The following is a 23,415-nucleotide window of genomic DNA, read 5'->3' as shown; positions in this document are numbered from 1 at the left end:
AATACTGTATATGTTATTATAGCAGTCTCAAATTGAATTGCAGTGCAATTCAATTCAAGAGTGTAAGGTACTGTAGGACGTTAGCACCCATCCCTCTCCTAGAAAAATGAAATATTTTAGGAAATATTAAAAGGGCAGAATATTTCCTCTAAAAGGGGCGCAGAAACTCAACCCCCCCCACCTTTGTCAATGGGCCATTAAGGTATTCTACATAACAAAGATCTACCTCCTTCAGGCAGAGCCATAATAGGAATCCCAAAGCCTTTTAATTACATCATCACCCAGCAAGAGTCAACCAAGCTTGGGACTCGAGACAGCCTACAGAGTTGCCCCTGCATGGCACCATGGGAATCTGACAACCAATCAGAATACAAGCTCAAGTTCAAAAGCCCAGAGAGGACATAAAACTCACGCACTCTCAGCATCTCTTCCACTTTTTTTCTTCTTCACCCAACATCTTCAAGGCATGAGGTCCTATCCACCATTAAAACCATCTTTCCAAACAGCCTCCATGTTTCCAGTGTCTTTCTTCCCACTTGGAACTGAACCCAGATGGGCATTTCTTCCAACAGCACTGTATAATTTGCCCTCACTGTGAGCATTAAACTACGTTTAATTTTCCTATAGCAAAAAGCAATTCCTGTTTGATGCTGCTCTGCTGAAGAATGCATCTTAGAGCTAATAATACACCCAGGTGTATCAAAAATGAATACAGCTAGTCCTTGAGTTAAAACCATTAGTTTAGTGATTGTTGGAAGTTACAACAACACTGAAAAAAGTGACTTATGACTATTTTTCACACTTACAACCCTTGTGTCTCCCCCATGGCCATGTGATCAAAAGTCAGATGTTGGCAACTGACTCGTACCGTGTTTCCCCGAAAATAAGACAGTGTCTTCTTTTCTTTTGACCTCCGAAATAAGTACTTGGCCTTATTTTCGGGGAGGTCTTATTATTTTTGAAGTGTGGAGGTGGTGAGTGTGGTCACCTCATGGCTGCTGCTGTGATGCAATATTTTCAGGGAGGTCTTATTTTTTGGGAGGGCTTATTTTAGCACATGCGCTCAAAAGCGCGATTGGGCTTATTATCCAGGGAGGTCTTATTTTCTGGGAAACAGGGTATTTATGATGGTTGCAATGCCTCGGGTGTCATTTAATCCCTTTTGCCACCTTCTGGCAATGGGCAAGCCAGATTCATTTAACAACCATGTTACTAATTTAACAACTGCAGTGATTCACCTAACTGCGGCAAGAAAGGTTGTACAATGGGACAAAACTCACTTAAATGTCTCTCTTAGCAACAGAAATTTTGGGCTCAATTGCAGTTGTAACTCGAGGATTACCTGTAGACATAGAATTTTTTTTAAAACAAGTTTTATTGGTTTTTACAAATGTTTTCAGGGAAAAAGGGTTAAAAAGGGTATAAAAAATTTTGACAGCTACATCGTGCGGGGGAGTCTCGCAACTTTTACAGACAAGAATAGAAATACGTCAACATTTGAATAGATATTAGCAGTTTTAAGTTTAACACTAAGTCATCAATATATTGCAATCATTTTTTTTATATCACTTCCGTAAAGGTACATTATAACAATTGCAATAATGTTTCAACTCACTTTTGTGACCTGAGTCTTCTAGTTGTTTCATCCTCCCCCCCCCCCCGTCCGTCCGTCAACTGGCAGAGCCTCAGCCCCTCCCTCCCTCATCTCTTGTGTACTATCTCCCATTTCATCTAGGAGAGCATTATGTTTTTTAGACATAGATTTTAAGGATGGAACTGAGCCAATCTGGAGACTAAAACATATGAAGAATGGTTACAGGAACTGGGCATAGCTAGTTTAGAGACAAGAAGGTCCAAAGGGAGACATGATAGCAGTGTTCCAATATGTGAGGGGCTGCCAAAGAGAGGAGGAGATCCACCTATTCTCCAAAGCACCTGAAGGAGAGACAAGGAATAATGGATGGAAACTGACCAAGGAGAGATTCAACCTGTAAATAAGGAGGAACTTTCTGACAGTGAGAACAATCAACCGATGGAACTGAAGTTGCCTTTGAAAGTTGTGGGAACTTCATCACTGGAGGCTTTCAGGGAGAGATTGGACTGCCATTTGTCAGAAACGGTGTACGGTCTTCTGCTTGAGCGGGGGGGTTGGACTAGATGACCTACAAGATCCCTTCCAACTCTGTTAATCTGTTAAAAAAGACAGAATACAAGGCAGAAGGATACCCAGTCTTTTACAAATAAGCCCATCAGTTAATTTAAACTTTGAATAGTTTGGGCCACAAAATTGCTTTGTTATTAAAAGTCCTAACTTTCAAACTACAATCAGTGAGCTCACCTAAGTTAGCATGTCAATATCCAAGAAACTTACTGAGGACAAGTTTAATAAATATAGGTCAGGGGTGTCCAAACTTGGCAACTTTAAGACTTGTGGACTTCAACTCCCAGAATTCCCCAGCCAGCTGCTGGCTGGGGAATTCTGGGAGTTGAAGTCCACAAGTCTTAAAGTTGCCAAGTTTGGACACCCCTGATATAGGTAGTGCTTAACTCACAGCCATTCATTTAGTAACTCTTCAAAGTTATAAAAACACAGAAAAAAAATGAATAATTGACCATTTTTCACATTGATGACTGTTGCATCACGTGATCAACATTCAGAAGCACAGCAACCGATTCATATTTATGACGGTTGCAGGGGTCACATCATCCCCTTTGGAGACTTTCTGACAAAGTCATTGGGGAAGCCAGATTCACTTAACAACCGTGTTGATTCACTTAACAACTGCAGTGGTTTACTTAACAACGGTGGCAAGAAAGGTCGCAAAGTGGAGCAGAACTCACTTCACAGAAAACTGTCTCGCTTAGCCCTAGAAATGTGTGGCTCAATTGTGGTCGTAAGTCAAGGACTATCCGTAATAAGAAGAAGAGTCTATGAACTTTCCCATCATTTAAAATCTCTGCCAAATGCCAAAGGGAAAGGCGGCGCTTCTCATCTGTCCCTATCTCAATAGAAGCGACTACCCGCCCCGATATTTCAACAATTCCGGTATCCGAGCGACTTCTCTTTAGTTTATTTTCCACGCAAATCCAAGAAACAGGTTGGAGGGGGGAAGAAAAAAATCTTCACTTTCAGATTACCTGCAAAGGATTTGCTTTTCCCAAACGGCTGCAGCCCATTGATCAAATTTATTGACTGCCTTTACCCATTCTACAGGAGTCGGATTGGGGGGTGGGGATAATGGAAGGGCGGGGGGATTGGGCTGGATGACCTACAAGATCCCTTCCAACTCTGTTAAATTGACTAATCTGATTAATCTGAAATTGGAATCTTTCCCGGCTAGAGGACACCGCATCTAGCGTTCTCACTCGGAGAACGCGGCGCTCGCTGCAGTACCGGAACTGTGGATAGATTGGGTCCCTTCTCTTATCTCTTGAGTTGCATTCTCCGCCCTGATGGGCGTGTCTAGCGAGGTGCGTGGCCCCGCCTCATCTGGTTGCCGGGGCGACCGCAAAGCGGCGTCCCCGGCCGCGCCCTGCAGAAGCTGCCGAGGGAGGCGAGGGCGGCGGCGGGCATGGGGCGGAGTGAGTAGCCGCTCCTCGGCCGCGGTGGCATGGGGGAGGGGGCGGGGGGACTCCAGGTTTGCTACGCGGGCCTTCCGGAGACCACTTGCAAGCCGGCCTCGTCCAGAAAGGGCGGACTACAACTCCCATCGGCTGCACCGCGATGGGCTTTGTAGTCTCTTCCCACCCCCCGCCCCCCGAGTCAGGAAAGGCAAAGCAGCTTCCTATCTACCCGAAGCCCGGGTGTCCTTCGAACCAGGCTCCCTCAGTCCTGGCATCCGGAGCGTGTAGGGGTTAGACTACAAGTCCCATCAGCCCCATCCCCTGATTTATTATTATTAATAGAAGTGTGTGTGTGTGTGTGTGTGTGTGTATTTGCATATACATTTAATTCTCAAATTAATTATATAAATATATTCATTATATAAATGTGAATATATACATACTTATTTATACAATAGATGATAGATAGATAGATAGATAGATAGATAGATAGTTAGATGATAGATAGATAGATAGATAGATGATAGATAGATAGATAGATAGATAGATGATAGATAGATAGATAGATAGATAGATAGATAGATGATAGATAGATAGATAGATAGATAGATAGATGATAGATGATAGATAGATAGATGATGGATAGAGAGATAGATGATAGATAGATAGATAGATAGATAGATAGATAGATAGATAGTTTTTGTGAAATACAGTGCGTGTATCTATATATAACATAGTGTCTTATATAGTTATATAAATATATATTTAAAATGTAAAAAAAAATAATTCACTTAAATATTACCTGTAATTTAAATACTTTCTCTTAAAAGTAATATAGATTAAATATATCAGTTAATATCAAATATTATCAATTTAATATAAATCAAGTTATAAAGTTTATCTAAAAATAAAATATACACATTCACTTAAATATGAACTATTCCTTTCTATTCAATGTAAATTACATCTATAGGTTAAATTTCAAATATTATAAACTTAATATAAATCAAGTTCTAAAGTTTGTCTAAAAATAAAATATACAAAATAATTCCCTTAAATATGAACTATTCTATCTCTATTCAATGTAAATTAAAGTTACAAATTAAATCTCAAATATCCATTTAATAATATAAATCAGGTTCTAAAGCTTAACTGGATAAATCATACATTTTTTTTAAATCTCTCACTCCATTAGTTCCCCTCTCTTGTTTTCTCTCCTTGCCAGGCCACATGGCTTCCCCCGGCAGCAACCACAACCCTGCAAGGTGGGCTGGAAAGGGTGAGAGGAGCTGACACCCCTCCCCCGAGGGTTGGTCTGTACCCCCATGGGGTGAATCTCCTCTTCAAGGTTCTTGCCTGTAAATTCTTTTATCTTTTTGATACCACCATCAAGAAGGATTTATTCCATATACTGATTATCTGATACTAGTGTATGCTTCACGTTTAAAATGCAGGTTTTCTAAAATGTCTCTTACTGATTTTAGGGAGGGATCATCTTTCAAAGAAAAGTGGTGTTGTGACTGAGGCTTCCCAAGAGCATGAAGCAAACTCCTTGTCCTGACAAAAACTCCTTTTATTAATTTACTGTGAATTCTGTTCATTCACATCCAGCAAAGTCTTTCAAGGGAGGATTTACAGTCACAGACCTTATCTGGCTTGGAGAGCTGCCAGGCCGATATCTACAAAACTTGGCAACGCGTCTTGGAGAGTCACGAACCAATGAAGTGAACTAATTGTCTCCTGCAAATTCCACTCCCCTTTCGCTCCTCTTTTATTTCCTCTGGGAGGGGCCACCGCCCACCTGTGGCCTTACTTCAAAGTCGACCCTATTCTTTAGTTTTCTCTTCGTCTGGCAACTCTGTGCATGCGCACACTGGGAACAGGCTCCAGCTGTTCTTCTGCCTGGCTGATGTCTGACTTTGGAGGCATCTGATAAGTGTCAGATGGCCCTGGCCCCATCTCTGCCTCCGATACAGAGCCCTCATCTGAGCCTTCCCCAGACTCCAGGACTGGCCCATGTTCCTCCCCAACCTCCTCACTGTCTGACTGCTGCAGGCCGCAACACTTGTACAATAGAGCAATAGGGTTGAAATGTCACATTTTGAGTCACTTAAAATCCCCATGTGGGTATAATGTGATGGAAGAACACTATTTATTTTGGCTGGGGGAGACTGGCACTGTGGCCCATTAGGAGCTAGGCTGCATAGTTGGAGCTAAGTGGTGGGCGAGCGCATGAAACTGAAACCATCTCCCCCCTCCCCCCCGCCATCCATGAAAAAATTACCTTCCATGAAATCTGTCCCTGGTGCCAAAAAGCTTTGACTGCTGCTCTAAACTCCTGCCATTTTCTTTTATTGATGAATGTAAGGTTGAGCTTTTCTCTGAATAAAAAGCACTGATTGCAAAATAATGAAGTGTTGAAGCTTCATTAGTGCCTCTTTAAACATTGAGTGAGATTATTCCACTGGGTCATTTATTCTTCATTTGACAAGGAAAATCTCTGCTCTGCTAAGATCCATTTCTCAACCGCATGCATTTGATGGAACACAGTAGACCAGTGATGGCTAACCTGCCAAAAGCACACGCACGGACCCATAATGCAATGCACATGTGCCCCCCTATTCCTGCACCCGTAACCCCCCCAAGTGCGCCTCAATCCCCATGCATGCGCACGCAACCTTCCTGTATGTGCCCTTACACCCCACGCGTGCGTATGTGATCCCCGCCCCCTCGTACATGTGCATTCATCTTATGAATGCGCACCGTCCACTGCGCATGCATGGCAGAGACCTGAAAACCAGCAGGCCGGCGGGAGGCATGTGCACATATGAAGAGCTGAGCTGGGGTGATGACTCGCATGCCCGCAGACAGAGCTCTGCGTACCACCTGTGGCACGTGTGTCATAGATTCGCCATCATGGCAATAGGCAATGCCAATCAAAGCACATTGTGCCACATGTTACAAGACATTTGCCATTCTTATCGTTGTGGTTTTTTTTGAAAAAATTCCATTTGCTTTTAATGAAGCTCCTGTATATAAATGCATGAATGAATGAATGATGAATGAATTTAGTTTATTTCCAAGGAACAGCCTGCTTCCGTTCTGCTGTACGAAAGAAACTCTGTTTTATGATATGTCTTCCAGTCACGGAGGAATTGGTTAGACAACGGGCAGAGCACAACAACTGTGAACTCTTCTCTTTGGAAGAAGTCTCCCTACATCAACAGGACATAGAGAAAATTGAACATCTGGACAAATGGTGCCGAAATTTAAAAATTCTCTATCTCCAAAACAACTTGATCTCCAAAATTGGTTGGTATATTTCTCAGTGAAGTGAACTGATGTACAGAGTGATGCACTTGGCAACGAAAAGGATATACAATAGCTTGAGGAAGAAAAATCATTTAAAATGGGGAGAAACTGAAATAAAAAAACTGCTGGTGACCTTCTATCGTTGCACCATAGAGAGTATTTTAACTGACTGCACCTGTGCAATTGTTTTGCCAATTGCCCAGTGACAGATAGGACAGCACTCCAGAGGGTTAACGCCATGGCCCAGAGGATCATGGGTTGCCCTATCCCCTCCTTGGAAGAGCTTTATAGCTCCCGCTGCCTTAAGAAAGTTCAAAACATCCTTAAAGATCCATCTCATCCTGGGCACCCTTGTTTTTGAACTATTACCATCTGGCAGACGGTACAGGGTAATAAAAACAAGGAGAAATAGGCTGAAAAACGGCTTCTATCCCAGGACAGTAACCATATTGAATTCTACTGTATAGTACAATATTAATGCAATATCAGGGGTTTTCAATTCAATTGCATAGAATGTGAAGGATATGTCTTTTTGTTTTTGTTTTTTATAGTTATAATGTACACTGAAGACGGCATTTAATTTCATTGTACAATGTGCAATGACAATAAAGTAAATTAAACTAAACTAAACTAAAAAGAAAATAGACCTAACCTTTACTGCAAATGTCTCCTTAATACATACATTGAACATGGAATCACAGGGCGGGAAGGGACCTTCGAGTCAATGCTGATATAATTTGTGTGTTTTATTCAAATTAATCTAGTCAACAATCCTTTGGATTTTTCAAAAGTAAAAAAAAAAACTGGTTTAACTTAATCCTCCAAATCCTTGCAGTGAAGAGGAATGTCATTTGAATAAGAAGATCCTTAATTTATGCCATGCTTTTCTTTTTCTGACACAAACATTCTGTGTATTTAATTTACAATTAATTCATTATTTTGCTCAAGTAATCTTGTTGGCATTTGAAGACGTCTTTTTTCTTTCAATGCCTGTCTGGATGCTCTTTTTTAAGGATTAACTGCTAAACCTATTGGCACTGCTAAGTGTATCCCAGCAAAACTGACACATGTAATAATTATGTTTCAGAAAATGTGAGCCGGCTGAAGAAACTTGAATATTTAAATCTGGCTTTAAACAACATTGAAAAATTTGAAAACTTGGAAGGTAAGATGTTTGTCTTTTAAAGAATGTTTCAACGGGGAAGGCTTGTTAATACATATGCATCTATTTCTGGAAGAAAGGCAGGCGTATCTCAATTGTGTCTTTATTTGTCAAACTGTCACATCCTCATACAATGGTACCTTCGTACTCAACTTCTTTGAAACTCATTGAATTTGGCACTCAATGCACAAAACTTTTGACCCGGTACTTGTGCTTGCTTGGTACTTGATACTAGAATCTAGAACTTGTCGATGTCAGCTGCCTTGTGACTCCCTACATCAGGGGTGTCAAACTCAAGGTCCGTGGGCTGAATCCGGCCTGCGAGATGCTTAGGTCTAACCCGTAGGGCCATCCTGGAAACAGTGAAAGACCCGCCTGTGGTGCCTCTGCCAGTGAAAGTGGACCTGGGGAGGGCTGTGCACAGTGGTCCTTTTCACTAGGAGGGGGCTGCAGGAGGCCGTCAAGCCAAAAATGGAGCCAGGGGGAGGTGCATACGGAGCCCCCTGAGCTCCGTTTTTGCTGGCAGAGTACTGGCAAAATAAATTGCTAGCAAAAGTGAATTCCCTCCCAGCCCCACCCGGGCCACCACAAGCGCCCCCGGCATGAGTGACATCGAGCATGCTATGCCCACCATGGCCATGCCTGTGCCGGACACACCCACCTGCCCCCCCAAGGTCAAACACAACCCTGATGCAGCCCTAAATGAAATCGAGTTTGTCAACCCTGCCTTACATTATGTCCTATGAGAAAAGTTTGTTTACTACTCATCCTTTTTGGTACTTATTGTACCTCCTGGAACCAATTAATGATGAGTACCGAGGTACCCCTGTATACAATTATAAACGATTTTGAGAGTGAACCCAAAACTTTAAGAGGTCACTTGCAGTCCTGGAGCAGTAAAATAATAATATCCCAAGTCCTTGGGAAGAACTCGATAGCTGGATAAAAATGCCAAACCCAGCATTAAATATCTGGCTGACTGTGCAATCAGTGGTAATATATTTAATTTACATATTGCCTGATTCCCAGTGATTCTGTGCAGTTCTAGTTAACCATCCATTCTGAATGTGTGCGTTTTAAACATTATAGTTTAAAATCAGAAACAAGTATTTTGTCAGCATTCCTGAAATATTTAATGACACATTTTTGAATGGCATAAAAAAACAGGATGGGAAGAAACTGCTGTTTCTGATCACATATTATTAATTTATGAAATGCATTGACCACCCAAATCCCAAGGGATTCTTGGCAGGTCATGAAGTATAAGTAAGATGATAAAGTGATATGTAAAATTACATAATAAAATATAATATAACACTGCAGTGCAATAATATACAAATATGATTGATGGTTATTGTCTTGAAATCTGAAAGTTATAAATCGTTTTCCTGATTTTGCACTTATAAATGTTTAAACATTTACATCTCCTGCTTTATGAGAAAATGTTTTATGACTTGAGAAAGAAATTTTAATAATCTTTAAAATAATCTTGCTCATCCTTTTAGCATCTGATACTTACTTTGATAAACGTAAAGGTTCCATTCGCACATATGGGCTAGTCGTTCCTGACTCTAGGGGGCGGTGATCATCTCCGTTTCAAAGCCAAAGAGCCAGCGCTGTCCGAAGACGTCTCTGTGGTCATGTGGCCGGCATGACTAAACGCCAAAGGCTCACTGAACGCTGTTACCTTCCCACCAAAGGTGGTTCCTATTTTTCTACTTGCATTTTTTACGTGCTTTTGAACTGCTAGGTTGGCAGAAGCTGGGACAAGTAATGGGAGCTCACTCCATTATGCGGCACTAGAGATTCGAACCGCCGAATTGCTGATCTTTCTAATCGACAAGCTCAGTGTCTTAGCCACTGAGCTACCACGTCCAACCTTGTCGATCAGAAAGGTCAGCAGTTCGGTGGTTCGAGTCCTTAGCACCGTGTAACAGAATGAGCTCCCGTTACTTGTCTCAGCTTCTGCCAACCTAGCAGTTCGAAAGCACGTAAAAAATGCAAGTAGAAAAAAGAGGAACCATCTTTGGTGAGACGATAACAGCGTTTCATGCACCTTTGGCGTTTAGTCATGCCGGCCACATGACCACGGAGACGTCTTCGGACAGCGCTGGCTCTTCAGCTTTGAAACGGAGATGAGCACCGCCCCCTAGAGTTGGGAACGACTAGCACATATGTGCGAGGGGAACATTTACCTTTGCCTTACTTACTTTCATAAAAAGGATGAATGAGGAAGGGAGTCAGTACGATGACTTCGAGATAGGAGTGTGCGTTAATTCAAGGTAGAGTTGATCATTCTATTTTAAAAATACTTTTTCATTTTCAAACAGGTTGTGAAGATCTGCGGAAGCTGGACCTGACAGCAAATTTCATTGGAGAATTGTCTAGTGTCAAAATACTGAAAAATAATATACACCTTGAAGAGCTCTTCCTCGTAGGAAATCCATGCACTGATTTTGAAGGCTATAGGCAGTTCGTGGTTGCTACCCTACAACAACTCAGAGTAAGTCTATTCAATTAAAATAAAAAATTAATTTAAACAGCAACAGCCCCATTTGGTTCAAAGGGAGAAATCTCTAATTGATCACATTTGTGTCTATGGCGATTCTCAGTCATCCAGGTTTCGGTTGTCCCAAAGGTGCTTTTTCAAATGGCAACTGGATTTTCTGATTTTTCTTTGAAGGCAGTTTGCTTCTCATCCAAGAAGCTTCTTCAGCTTTGACTGGATGGTGGGGAATGGGAGGATTGATACTCCTTGCAGACAGCTAGTCATTTGCATCCTTTCTAGAGAGTCCTTGAGGCCGCCTGGAGGTTTATCTGTGTCATCAGGGCCACCTGAGTTGTGCAAATGGGTGTGGAGCCTTCTTGGAAATGTTGAAAGGACCGTGTTGCAGATTGGAGATAGGTGATGTCTATCCCTCCCCATCTGTTGAGGGCTGTTCAATTTTGACATAGTTGGCCTCTTTAATCCCTCTTTCAAACCAGCAGTCCTCTCTGTCCAAAATGTGGACTTGGCTGTCTTCAAAAGAGTCTTTTAAATGCAGATGGACTGCTGAATCTAGCCAATGTGTTTGTTCTCCTATGTTCTGCCATGAGCTATGTTCTCCTATGTTCTGCCATTGTTCTCCTATGTTCTGCCATGAGCTGAAGAAGCTTCTTGGATGAGAAGTGAAACAACTTCGAAGAAAAACCAGGAAGTCCAGTTTGCTTCTTGAAAAAGCACCTTTGGGTCAACACACTTATGCAAAAATATAGATAAGTACTTTAGAAAAAATAGTAAAATCAGGAAGGTAACATCAATTAAGAAAAATGTAGTGAGCTGTGGTCCTTTGTTAGTGAATTCATTATATTTTACTTAAAAGAGATTTATCGCTGTAGCGATACATACAGTGGGGCAAAAAAGTATTTAGTCAACCACCAATTGTGCAAGTTCTCCCACTTAAAAAGATGAGAGAGGCCTGTAATTGGCATCATAGGTAGACCTCAACTGTGAGAGACAAAATGTAAAAAAAAGACCAAACAATCACATTGGCTGATTTGGAAATAATTTATTTGCAAATTATGCTGGAAAATAAGTATTTGGTCAGTATCAAAAGTTCATCTCAATATTTCATTATATATCCTTTGTTGGCAATGACAGAGGTCAAACGTTTTCTGTAAGTCTTCACAAGGTTGGCACACACTGTTGCTGGTATGTTGGCCCATTCCTCCATGCAGATCTCCTCTAAAGCAGTGATGTTTTGGGGCTGTCGCTGGGCAACACGGACTTTCAACTCCCTCCAAAGGTTTTCTATGGGGTTGAGATCTGGAGACTGGCTAGGCCACTCCAGGACCTTCTTACGAAGCCACTCCTTCATTGCCCGGGCAGTATGTTTGGAATCATTGTCATGTTAAAAGACCCAGCCACGTTTCATCTTCAATGCCCTTGCTGATGGAAGGAGGTTTGCACTCAAAATCTCACAATACATGGCCCCATTCATTCTGTCCTGTACACGGATCAGTCGTCCTGGTCCCTTTGCAGAAAAACAGCCCCAAAGCATGATGTTGCCACCCCCGTGCTTCACAGTAGGTATGGTGTTCTTTGGATGCAACTCAGCATTCTCTCTCCTCCAAACACGACGAGTTGTGTTTCTACCAAACAGTTCTATTTTGGTTTCATCTGACCATATGACATTCTCCCAATCCTCTTCTGGATCATTCAAATGCTCTCTAGCAAACTTCAGATGGGCCCGGACATGGACTGACTTAAGCAGGGGGACACATCTGGCACTGCAGGATCTGAGTCCCTGGCGGCGTAGTGTGTTACTGATGGTAGCCTTTGTTACGTTGGTCCCAGCTCTCTGCAGGTCATTCACTAGGTCCCCCCGTGTGATCCTGGGATTTTTGCTCACCGTTCTTGGGATCATTTTGAGCCCACGGGGTGAGATCTTGCGTGGAGCCCCAGATCGAGGGAGATTATCAGTGGTCTTGTATGTCTTCCATTTTCTAATTATTGCTCCCACAATTGATTTGTTCACACCAAGCTGCTTGCCTATTGCAGGTTCAGTCTTCCCAGCCTGGTGCAGGTCTACAATTTTGTTTCTGGTGTCCTTTGACAGCTCTTTGGTCTTCACCATAGTGGAGTTTGGAGTGTGACTGTTTGAGGTTGTGGACAGGTGTCTTTTATACTGATGACAAGTTCAAACAGGTGCCATTGATACAGGTAATGAGTGCAGGACAGAGGAGCCTCCTAAAGAAGAAGGTACAGGTCTGTGAGAGCCAGAAATCTTGCTTGTTTGTAGGTGACCAAATACTTATTTTCCAGCATAATTTGCAAATAAATTCTTTCCAAATCAGCCAATGTGATTGTTTGGTCTTTTTTTTTACATTTTGTCTCTCACAGTTGAGGTCTACCTATGATGCCAATTACAGGCCTCTCTCATCTTTTTAAGTGGGAGAACTTGCACAATTGGTGGTTGACTAAATACTTTTTTGCCCCACTGTATAAGATTGCATTGTCTGGGGAATCCTGGCAGTTGATGTCCCCAAGTCTTCAAATTGCCAAGGTAGAACAAGGCAAGAGATCTTGTCATGCCTACCAACCCATTGGTCCTCTCCTGCAGATCTTACCAACCAGAAATGCTCCTAATAAGAGAGGCAGGAGCTCATGCGGGTTGGACAACTTTTGAATTAAAGGAGTAAGTGACAGTAGGGTTATACACGTAGTCCTCGACTTAACGACCACAGTTGAGCCTCACATTCCTGTTGCTAAGCGAGACACTTGTTAAGTGAGTTTTGCCCCATTTTGCAACCTTTCTTGCCACAATCGTTAAGTGAACCAATGCATTTGTGAATCAATGCTAGTCACACAACCGTTAAGTAAATTTGGCTTTTCCGTTGACTTTGCTGGCGCAAAGTCGCAAAGGTTGATCACATGACCCCGAGACAATTTCAACCGCCGTCAATAAATACATTCCAGTTGCCAAGGATCCAAATTTTTGTCTTGTGAGCACGAGGGTGGCTGCCATGGTCATAAATGTGAAAAAATTGGTCATAAGTCACTTTTTTCAGTATTGTAACTTCGAGTGGTCACTAAAACAAAAGGTTGCAAGTTGAGGATGATCTGTATGTCAATTATGTCATGCAAGTAGGTAGAAATAATATTTTCATACCTTTAGGAATTTTGTCTTTTATTTTTCTAGAAATGGGAATGGGAAATCATCCCTCAAGATTTCATGATTCACTATTAAATTTTGGTGGATCCCACCTAATGAATTCCACTAAAATGCCACTAAAAAGAGGTTTCAGGGTCCCCTAAGAACAACATGTCTCAGGTTTCATCTTTTTGCTACAGAAGGTAGATTTGCTCGCCAGTTAACCAGCTTTATTTTATTCCTAAAATTATGTGAAAATATTCTTCACCCTCACTTGCAAACCATCAGCAAACATCATCCTGCCCACCATTGGCTCATTTTTCCCCATAATATTTATTTTTAAAGTTGTCCATCCTTGTAATACACTTGATTTATGATAATCGGAAGTAGAGAAATTAGAATTTAATCATTTAAATTTAATAAAAAGAATAAGTTAATAAAAACAAAGAGGGATAGATTTCTTGCTTTTGGTGTATTGAAGTCTCATTTCCTCCTCCCAACCCCCCCCCCCCAATCCCCCGGTTTTCTTTTGAAAGTTTTTGGATTGCAAAGAGATAACGCGGTCAGAAAGGATTCAGGCTTTCCAGAACTATCCTGAGCTGGAAAGAAAAATCCACAAGCAGGAGCAAACCTACCTCCTGAAAAGAGAAGAAGAAAAAAAAGAGTCAGAAAGACGGATGCAAGAAAAGCAGAAGGAAAGGAAGGAGAAGAAGAAGAAAGGACAGCATCTGGGATTTGATCAGCAACGACACGGAGATATTAAGACACCCACGTAGGTGCCTCTTTAATTCATTTGTGGCCGAGAAAACGGAATATATACGAATAGGATATTATTTATTCAGTTTTCAGTTATTTAATTTGTACAGCCAGTCATCTCACCAAATGACTCTGAGCGGTGTACAAAATTAAAAATAAATAGAAAAATTATAAATCGACCATCAGAAAACACTAAATTAACCATGAAATAGATCCCTGCACACACTCGGGGTGCCAAATCCAGGCACAGAATCTGGTACTGAAGGACTTAGAAAACGTTAACAAGGTTGGGGATCATCTTGATCTCCAGAGGGAAAATAGTGGGCACTGTGGCAGAACAGATACATCTCGTAGGTGCTTCCCAACCGGCATTCCCTAGTTGATGGGACCCAAACTGTAGCCATTCTGTCCGAACAGATTGGGCAGGAATTCAGATCAGAAGAGATTGGTGTATAAATGCTAGTGTATCCTCTGTTCTCCCTAAAATCCCCTGAAAATTAGATCTCAATGTGATGGAATGTAAGAGAAATTAGTCCCTGGCTAATGCAAAGCCAGAGCTTCTAGGTCAGGGCTGTCAAAGTCGTTTTCATTGAGAGCCACATCAGGGTTGGGTTTGACCTTGGGGGGCTGGAGTGGGCGTGGCCAGGGTGGGCATGGCCAGCTCGACATCATTTGTGTCAGGGCATCTGTGGTGGCCCGAGTGCTCGGCAAGTGAAAACCGGCTCCAAGCTCCGTTTTCGGCTGCGACCGCCTCCTGCAACCCTCTACCAGCGAAAACAGAGCTCGGGAGAACTGCCTGCAGCCCTCGAGAGCTCCATTTTTGGCTGCAACAGCCTCCTGCAACTGTCTGCCAGCAAAAGCAGAACTCGGGAGTTCCGCCCGCAGCTCTCGCGAGCTCCAATTTCACTTGCAGAAGCACCACCAGCTAGTCATTCGCTGTTCCTAGGGCGGCTCTGCGGGCGAGATCTAATAGCAGCCAGGTCAGATCCTGCCCACGGGTCTTGAGTTTGACACCCTTTTTCTTGATTGTGTCTGTAAGATTAGGTTTGGTTTAGTTTGGTTTTATTATTTTATTTTATTTTATTATTTATTTTGAATATTATAATAAACTCGTTCTTCTAGATCAGGGGTAGTCAACCTTTTTATACCTCCCGCCCACTTTTGTATCTCTGTTAGTAGTAAAATTTTCTAACCGCCCACCGGTTCCACAGTAATGGTGATTTATAATGTAGGGAAGTAACTTTAATTTATAAAACGTATAAAGCAGAGTTACAGCAAACCCCTACCGCCCACCATGAAAGCTGGAACACCCACTATTGGGCGGTAGGGACCAGGTTGACTACCACTGTTCTAGATAGCCCAGAGATTCACTGGACAGAAAGATGCAATAATCCCAACAATCATATAGAACTTTGTTACATTTTTATTGCTACCTAATCTATTTTTTATTTTTTTTGCACTTGGGAGACAATTTGGAATTTTGGAAGTAGGTTGCAAGCCGTCTCTCAGGATAGCTGACATGGAGAGATATGAGCCATCGGGGTGGTGGTGGTGGTGGAAATGGAATACACCACAGGTTGAATGGAAGAGAAAACTCTCTTTTGTTATCACTCAACTGTAGCTCAACTTTGTCTCCCTTCTCCACAGTTCCTGGGCACTTCCAAAAAAAAGCACCGAGATGCTTTGTTTTATTTTATAAGAACATTCCTTGTAGAGTCCAAAATCATTCTTGCAAATAAAAATGATGCTGGGAATTAACACTTTGTTTGGCAACAGACTTAATTCCTCATTCGTTCACATGGAACTGGTAAGTCTGCTCTCCTACCGGTCTAGATACGTGGCTGGAGAGCAGGATTTGAAGTGGACAAATTAGTCAAATGCCCCAAGATTTTCTTTTGCACATTACATTCCAGCTACTACTCCATAGAAGGAGCAGAGAACCACCGAAATTGTGAAGAAAGAGATGGAGAATTTTGTAAATTAATACTTGAGGATGACGATGAAGACAGAGAGTTTTGGGATGAACCAGTGGCTCATACTCCAGAAGCCAGGTTAGAGATTCACCAGTTTCTTGAGGAGAAAAGGAAAGAAAGAGAAAATAGGTATGCATAATTTTTATTTTATTTATTTATTTATTTGTCAAACTTGTACAAGGTAACAGGTATAACATAAACTTGAACAAAGGAAGCAGATGCAGATAAATGGGGACAATGAGACAGGGATGCTGGTGCGCTTGTGCACAACCCCTTCAAGGACCTCTTAGGAATGGGGTGAGGTCCACGGTAGACAGTTTAAGGTTGAAGCTGTGAGGGTTTAGGGTGAGGGTATACAAGATGGATGGATGGATGGATGGATAGTGGGTGGATGGATGGATGGATGGATGGAGATGGGCGGGCGGGTGGGTGGATAGATGGATAGACAGACAGATCTAGATGGATGGGTAGATAGATGGATAGACAGATCTAGACAGACAGATAGCTAAATAGACACATTTAGACAGATGATAGATCTAATCCAATGTCTTATTTTAATATTTATTTCATGAGAAGCAGGGCAATTGTGAATTACTGCAAAGTCATATTACCTGAAGCCTTATCTTTAACATCTTTTCTGAAATGGCCCATTTCCCCCTAAGATGTTAATGAATGCATCTGCAGCTTATACTAAGTTGTTCAGTTATGGTTTATTGCATGCACTGTGGTTGTCAGGATTCACATAACCCACTAAGCCTTATTTTAGCTTCAGTTCTGTTATGGACCAGACTTCAGTCACATCAGCATCTGATTTTATTCAAACATCGAAACGGATCCCACATCGCAGAAATTTGTGGAAATCATTTCCCCCCCCAATTGTCCAGTAACATTAGAATCAAGCAGGAGGCTTTTGTAACAATAGCATCCATAGAGCAAGTTTTACTGATTTTATATTTTAAATATATGTTTACAATGTACTGTATATTTGTACAAATCTTGTAAAAACAAGGTTTCAAACAGGCTGATTATTTTAGAACTGAATTAAAACTACACCTTTAAAGTTGGCAAACATTAGAGGGATGTTGCCAGGGATGAGAAAACATCTCTTTTCAGATAGGAATTTGGTACCCAAGGATCAAACAAGCCGAAGGAGCCAACATCATTGTCTTGATCATACTTGATTTGCTTCCTTAAAATAAGTCATCGCATCAGAGTTTTTTCAACACATTAAAGCAAATGGGATTTTGTGTGTGTGTGTCTTAATCAAGAGTTAAATGAAGGCTTTGTCATTTTTCTGCTGCTGTCTTTGCTAAATGGCAGAAGGGATGAGAACACAAAATACTTCTTTTAAAACTTTTTTTTTTGCTTTTTTTTTTAACAGAGAACAAGGAAACAAAGAGAAACCTCTGCGGACTTTGATCACGCCAGAAGGAAGAGTCCTGAACGTAAATGAAGCCAAGTATGTAAAAAAGATATAAGCCATGAACCATTTTGAGCATTCAAATTGGTTAAATAAAGGGTGGGCGGCCCATTTCCTTTCATAGGCTAAATGGGGAACCAAATGTATGACGTTTTTTTCCGGTTCCCTCCCCGAGTTTAGATACTGGACCTTTGTTTCAGAGTCTGCCCTATGAGAACAGAAGTCCAAAAATAAGATATCTGATCAAAGCCTTAACCCTTTTTGTATATGTGTGACAACTTTGCACATAGGTTCAAGAGGCAGGAGTTTTGAGGATCTACCCTGGACCACTTTGATCATAAGCCAGGGGTGTCCAAACTTGGGAACTTTAAGACTTGTGGACTTCAACTCCCAGAATTCCCCAGCCAGCATGGCTGGCTGGGGAATTCTGGGAGTTGAAGTCCACAAGTCTTAAAGTTCCTAAGTTTAGACACCCCTGTCATAAGCCCTTGACTGCTTCTCAACTCTGGGTGCTACTGAACTTCACATACATGCTTCTCTGTTCCCTAAAAAGTAACATTAGATCTATGTTGTTCCCCTCCATTCTGTTCTCTATGTAGCCCAAATTAATTATTAAAAATAAAAAGCCTGGGAAGTAATCTGGATTCAAAGGGCAAAAGGTGATACACATCACATCTACCGTATTTGTCAGAGTATAAGACGCACCTCTTTGCCTCAAAAAAGAGGCTGAAAATCTGGGTGTGTCTTATACACTAAATACAGCATTTTGTTTGCCTCCCGAAGCCCCGCCCCTTCACCAAAATGACCATGCATAGCCTTATGGAGGCTTTCAGAGAGCTCCTGGGGCCTGGGGAGGGCAGAAATGAGCAAAAAACAGCCTGTTTTTGCTCCCCCCGGCCCCCAGCAGCACTCTATAAGCTTCTAAAGGCTATGCATGCAATTTTCTTTGACAAAAAATGAGCCCGTTTTCGCAAAACCCTCCCAGGAGCACTCTGCAAGCCCCCTAAAGGCTAGTCATGCCTTTAAAAAAAAACTGAACCCATTTTTGCGAAAAACGGGCCATTTGGGGGAGGTTTGCAGAGTGCAAAAACTTTTTTTTTCCCTTTTGGAAAGCTCTTTAGTTAAAGTAATCGATGAGAATTAGATTGATCAAGTGCTGTGCCAGCAGAAACAAAGTCTTAGGTGCTGCAGATTGTCAGCGATTTCCTTCACCAGCACATGGATAAATACACCTGGAAACATCTACCTACCTACCTACTCTCTCTTCCTACCTACCTACTGTATTTCTCTCTCTCCCTTTCTCTCTCTCTCTCTCTCTACCTACCTACTATTTTTTTTAATTTGCCTCTTCAAAACCTTGGTGCATCTTGTACTCCGGTGTGTCTTATACTCCGAAAAAATACTGTAATTGTATTTATTTATTTACTTATTACATTTATTTGCCAACTGTCTTGAGTGACTGTACAATAGTATAAAACCATAGATATCTCCCTTTTTACAGCCCTACAAACCCTTATTTCGGGGTAGATTTGGGGGGGGGGGGATGGAGCTGAGCATTTACTGGCCAGTTGCCCTTCCTGGTGCCTATGCAGAGTTCGCAGCAGATATTTATCTCTTTATGCCCTACGAGAGAAATACAGTATCTACCACTACCTCGGATTGAACTCTCAACCTTGAAAGTGGGAGGCGAGCATCTTCTCCACTAGGCCACCACACCGCTCTATAAAACCCTAGATATAAAAAACATATTTAAAAAGCTGCAGAGCCAGGTTTTAAGGCTCTTTTGGAAGGCCAGGAGTATGGGGGTGAACCTCACCTCCGGCAGGAGAATATTCTAGGGGGCCACAGCAGAGACAGCTCTTCTCCTTGATCCCACTAACGGAAATTCTTTGACCAACGGGGTCCAGAGAAGGCCTCTTCTGCCGGTGTGAGTGGGCCGAGCCAATCCGATTGTAGGAAGACCATACCTCATATAACCTGGTAGATACACTTGGTCAGGAGGGCCTTAAAGCAGATAATGCTTTTTCCTGTAGAGATTCTCAGTCATCCAGGTCATGGTTGTCCCAAAGGTGGTTTTTTCCAGAAGGCAACTGGACTTTTTTCTTTTTATCTTTTGAAGACGTTTTGCCTCTCTGAAAATTCAAATGGCTAACAAGAGCAGTCAGAAAGGGTCTGTTCTTATAAATAGGAACTTTAAATTTCATTCCTTAGTAGTTGGTGATGCAGGACAATAGGGCTGTTGTCTAGGAACTGGAACAGCTCCGATTTAGTGCAGGCTTGGATAATTTAAAAAAAAACAATCTCCAAAAATATTAGGTATTATTTACATAACTCCAGACACCCATCCACATCGAGAGGTGGGGGATAGGGAGAGAGAAGGAGAGAGAGAGGGAGGGAGGGAGGGAGGGAGAGAGAGAGAGAAGGAGAGAGAGAAGGAGAGAGAGAGAAAGGGAGGGAGAGAGAGAGGAGAGAGAGAAGGAGAGGGAGAGGGGGAGAGAGAGGGAGAGGGGGAGAAGGAGAGAGAAGGGGAGAGAGAGAGAGGAGAGAGAGAAGGAGAGGGAGAGGGGGAGAGAGAGAGGGAGAGGGGGAGAGAGAGAGGGAGAGGGGGAGAGAGAGAGGAGAGAGAGAAGGAGAGGGAGAGGGGGAGAGAGAGAGGGAGAGGGGGAGAAGGAGAGAGAAGGGGAGAGAGAGAGGAGAGAGAGAAGGAGAGGGAGAGGGGGAGAGAGAGAGGGAGAGGGGGAGAAGGAGAGAGAAGGGGAGAGAGAGAGAGGAGAGAGAGAAGGAGAGGGAGAGGGGGAGAGAGAGAGGGAGAGGGGGAGAAGGAGAGAGAAGGGGAGAGAGAGAGGAGAGAGAGAAGGAGAGGGAGAGGGGGGGAGAGAGAGGGAGGGGGAGAAGGAGAGAGAAGGGGAGAGAGAGAGAGGAGAGAGAGAAGGAGAGGGAGAGGGGGAGAGAGAGGGAGAGGGGGAGAAGGAGAGAGAAGGGGAGAGAGAGAGAGGAGAGAGAGAAGGAGAGGGAGAGGGGGAGAGAGAGAGGGAGAGGGGGAGAAGGAGAGAGAAGGGGAGAGAGAGAACAGAGTGAGAGAGAGAAAGATAATATAATATGCATGGATAACAATACAAAGATTAGTTCACTTAATTAAGGTGTTGGCTTTTTTGCCAGTAGATGTCCCTCTTTCAGCACAAATGTGTAGGTTGAATTATGTGGAACGTATGTCACACATCCCATCATGTTTCAACTGAAAAACAGGCCTGGGCTTTATAACATTAGCAGGTTTTTAGATTTTGGGGAAGGATGTGTATTTTGCTAACTGCTAGATCGCCCCATCTTGAATACAAAACCACAGCCCATTGAGGTTTTTGACCCTGCCCTTCATCCAGTCCTGTCCGTCATGCCCAGATCTTGCTTCTATTATATCTAGGCTTCCTTTCTCTTTGGAAGACGACGAGGAAAACAACCAGTTCATCTTGGATCTTAGTGTTTACAGGTCAGAAGGATTTCTTTTATCGGCTCTTTTTTTCTGAGACTGTTAAGGGAGGCGGTGGATTATGATTTGGCTTTTTGTTCACAGCTGGAGAGAAGAAGAAAAAAATAATCATTCTGCACTAAATTAAAGGTTGTATTGGAAGCAGGTTGCACACAATCTTTTCATGGGACCTCAGGGAACAGACATCTATGGAGATTTTCAGTCATCCAGGTCATGGTTGTCCCAAAGGTGCTTTTTTCAAGATGTCACTGCACTTTCTGGGGGTTTTTTTCTTCTTTGAAGACATTTCACTTCTCATCCAAGAAGCTTCTTCAGCTCTGACTGGATGGTGGGGAAGAGCTGAAGAAGCTTATTGGATGAGAAGCGAAGCATCTTCAAAGAAAAACCAGAAAGTCTAGTTGCCTCTTGGAAAAAAAAAAACACTTTTGGGACGTGGGGAACAGAGAACTGCTAAGCTAAACGATTTCCTCCCTTTCTCTTTTAGACATTTGGACATCTCCTTCCTTAATGTTGACGTGCAGCCCACTTATGTCAGGGTAATGGTCAAAGGAAAGGTTCGTGTTAATTGTCATTATCCTTTTGAATCTTTTCTTTTTGCAAAACCTATTTCATTTGGATTTGTTTTCACTTAATGATGTTGACGATGTAGAAAAGATGTGGAGACACTAGAATGAGTGCAGAGAAGAGCAACAAAGATGATTGGGGGACTGGAGGCTAAAACACATGAAGAACGGTTGCAGGAACTGGGTATGTCTAGCTCAGCGGTTCTCAAATAGTGGGGCGCACCCCCCTGGGGGGGCACGAGGCTCTGTAAAGGGGGGCGCGAAGGCTCCCTTTCCATCTGGGTGCAACGGCGGCGAAGGCGTGGGCGAGGCATAATATATCCCGCCTGGAAGTGGCAGCACTTCGGACTGGATTTTCATTGGAGCCGCGGGCTGGAGCTGTGCAAGAAGCCTGCTCGGGCGGGGGTGGGAGGGAGGGAAGCATGGGACCGCCCATCTTCGCCACCGCGTAGCTCGCCTCCCCGCCAGCAGCTCCACCGCCAGCATTCCATCTGGAAGCGGAAGCGCAACAGCCGCTGTTGGGGAAGGGACAAAGGGGCGGCGGTCGCCCGATCTTGCCACCGCCACCCCTTCACCCCTGGTAACGGCGACTGTTGTGCTGCTGCTTCCAGCTGGGATGCTGGAGGAGCTGCTGGCAGGGAGGGAGGGAAGAAGGGCAGAAGGGAGGTGGAAGGAAGGAAAGAAAAGCAGACACGCCGGAGGGAAAGAGGAAAGAAGGCAAGCAGGCAGGAAGGAGGCAGAAGGAAGGAGGGAAGAATGGAACTGGAAGGGAGGCAGGGAAGGAGGGAGGGAGAAAGGAAGGATAGGAGGATAGGGAAAGAGGAAAGAAGGCAGGCAGGCAGAAGGGAGGGAGGTGCAAGGAAGGAAGAAAGCATAGATAAGCAGGAGGGAAAGAAGGCAGGCAGGCAGGAGGAAAGAGGAGGGAGGGAACTGGAAGGGAGGCAGGGAAGGAGGGAGGGAGAAAGGAAGGATAGGAGGATAGGGAAAGAGGAAAGAAGGCAGGCAGGCAGAAGGGAGGGAGGTGCAAGGAAGGAAGAAAGCATAGATAAGCAGGAGGGAAAGAAGGCAGGCAGGCAGGAGGAAAGAGGAAGGAGGGAACTGGAAGGGAGGCAGGGAAGGAGGGAGGGAGAAAGGAAGGATAGGAGGATAGGGAAAGAGGAAAGAAGGCAGGCAGGCAGAAGGGAGGGAGGTGCAAGGAAGGAAGGAAGCATAGATAAGCAGGAGGGAAAGAAGGCAGGCAGGCAGGAGGAAAGAGGAAGGAGGGAACTGGAAGGGAGGCAGGGAAGGAGGGAGGGAGAAAGGAAGGATAGGAGGATAGGGGAAGAGGAAAGAAGGCAGGCAGGCAGAAGGGAGAGAGGTGCAAGGAAGGAAGGAAGCATAGATAAGCAGGAGGGAAAGAAGTCAGGCAGGCAGGAGGAAAGAGGAAGGAGGGAACTGGAAGGGAGGCAGGGAAGGAGGGAGGGAGAAAGGAAGGATAGGAGGATAGAGAAAGAGGAAAGAAGGCAGGCAGGCAGAAGGGAGGGAGGTGCAAGGAAGGAAGAAAGCATA

At 43.3% G+C, this 23,415-nt stretch overlaps 1 protein-coding gene across 1 annotated transcript in view; it reads left to right on the top strand.

Annotated features, from left to right (window-relative positions):
* The first annotated feature begins 3,489 nt into the window (after positions 1-3,489).
* Positions 3,490-23,415, top strand: part of DNAAF11 (dynein axonemal assembly factor 11) — a 43,124-nt gene continuing 23,198 nt past the window's right edge. Inside the window, exons 1-9 of the mRNA XM_081949867.1 lie at positions 3,490-3,582; positions 6,709-6,876; positions 7,964-8,041; positions 10,369-10,541; positions 14,208-14,443; positions 16,341-16,529; positions 17,782-17,859; positions 21,239-21,304; positions 21,789-21,858. Coding sequence (XP_081805993.1) covers positions 3,573-3,582; positions 6,709-6,876; positions 7,964-8,041; positions 10,369-10,541; positions 14,208-14,443; positions 16,341-16,529; positions 17,782-17,859; positions 21,239-21,304; positions 21,789-21,858 — 1,068 coding nt within the window. The 5' untranslated portion in view covers positions 3,490-3,572. The remainder of the gene's footprint in view (positions 3,583-6,708; positions 6,877-7,963; positions 8,042-10,368; positions 10,542-14,207; positions 14,444-16,340; positions 16,530-17,781; positions 17,860-21,238; positions 21,305-21,788; positions 21,859-23,415) is intronic.

This window comes from Natrix helvetica, assembly GCF_964273705.1.
Source record: "Natrix helvetica genome assembly, chromosome: 4".
NCBI lineage: Eukaryota > Metazoa > Chordata > Lepidosauria > Squamata > Natricidae > Natrix > Natrix helvetica.
The sequence above is the reverse complement of the archived record's forward strand: the minus strand, read 5'-3'. Positions and strand labels throughout refer to the sequence as shown.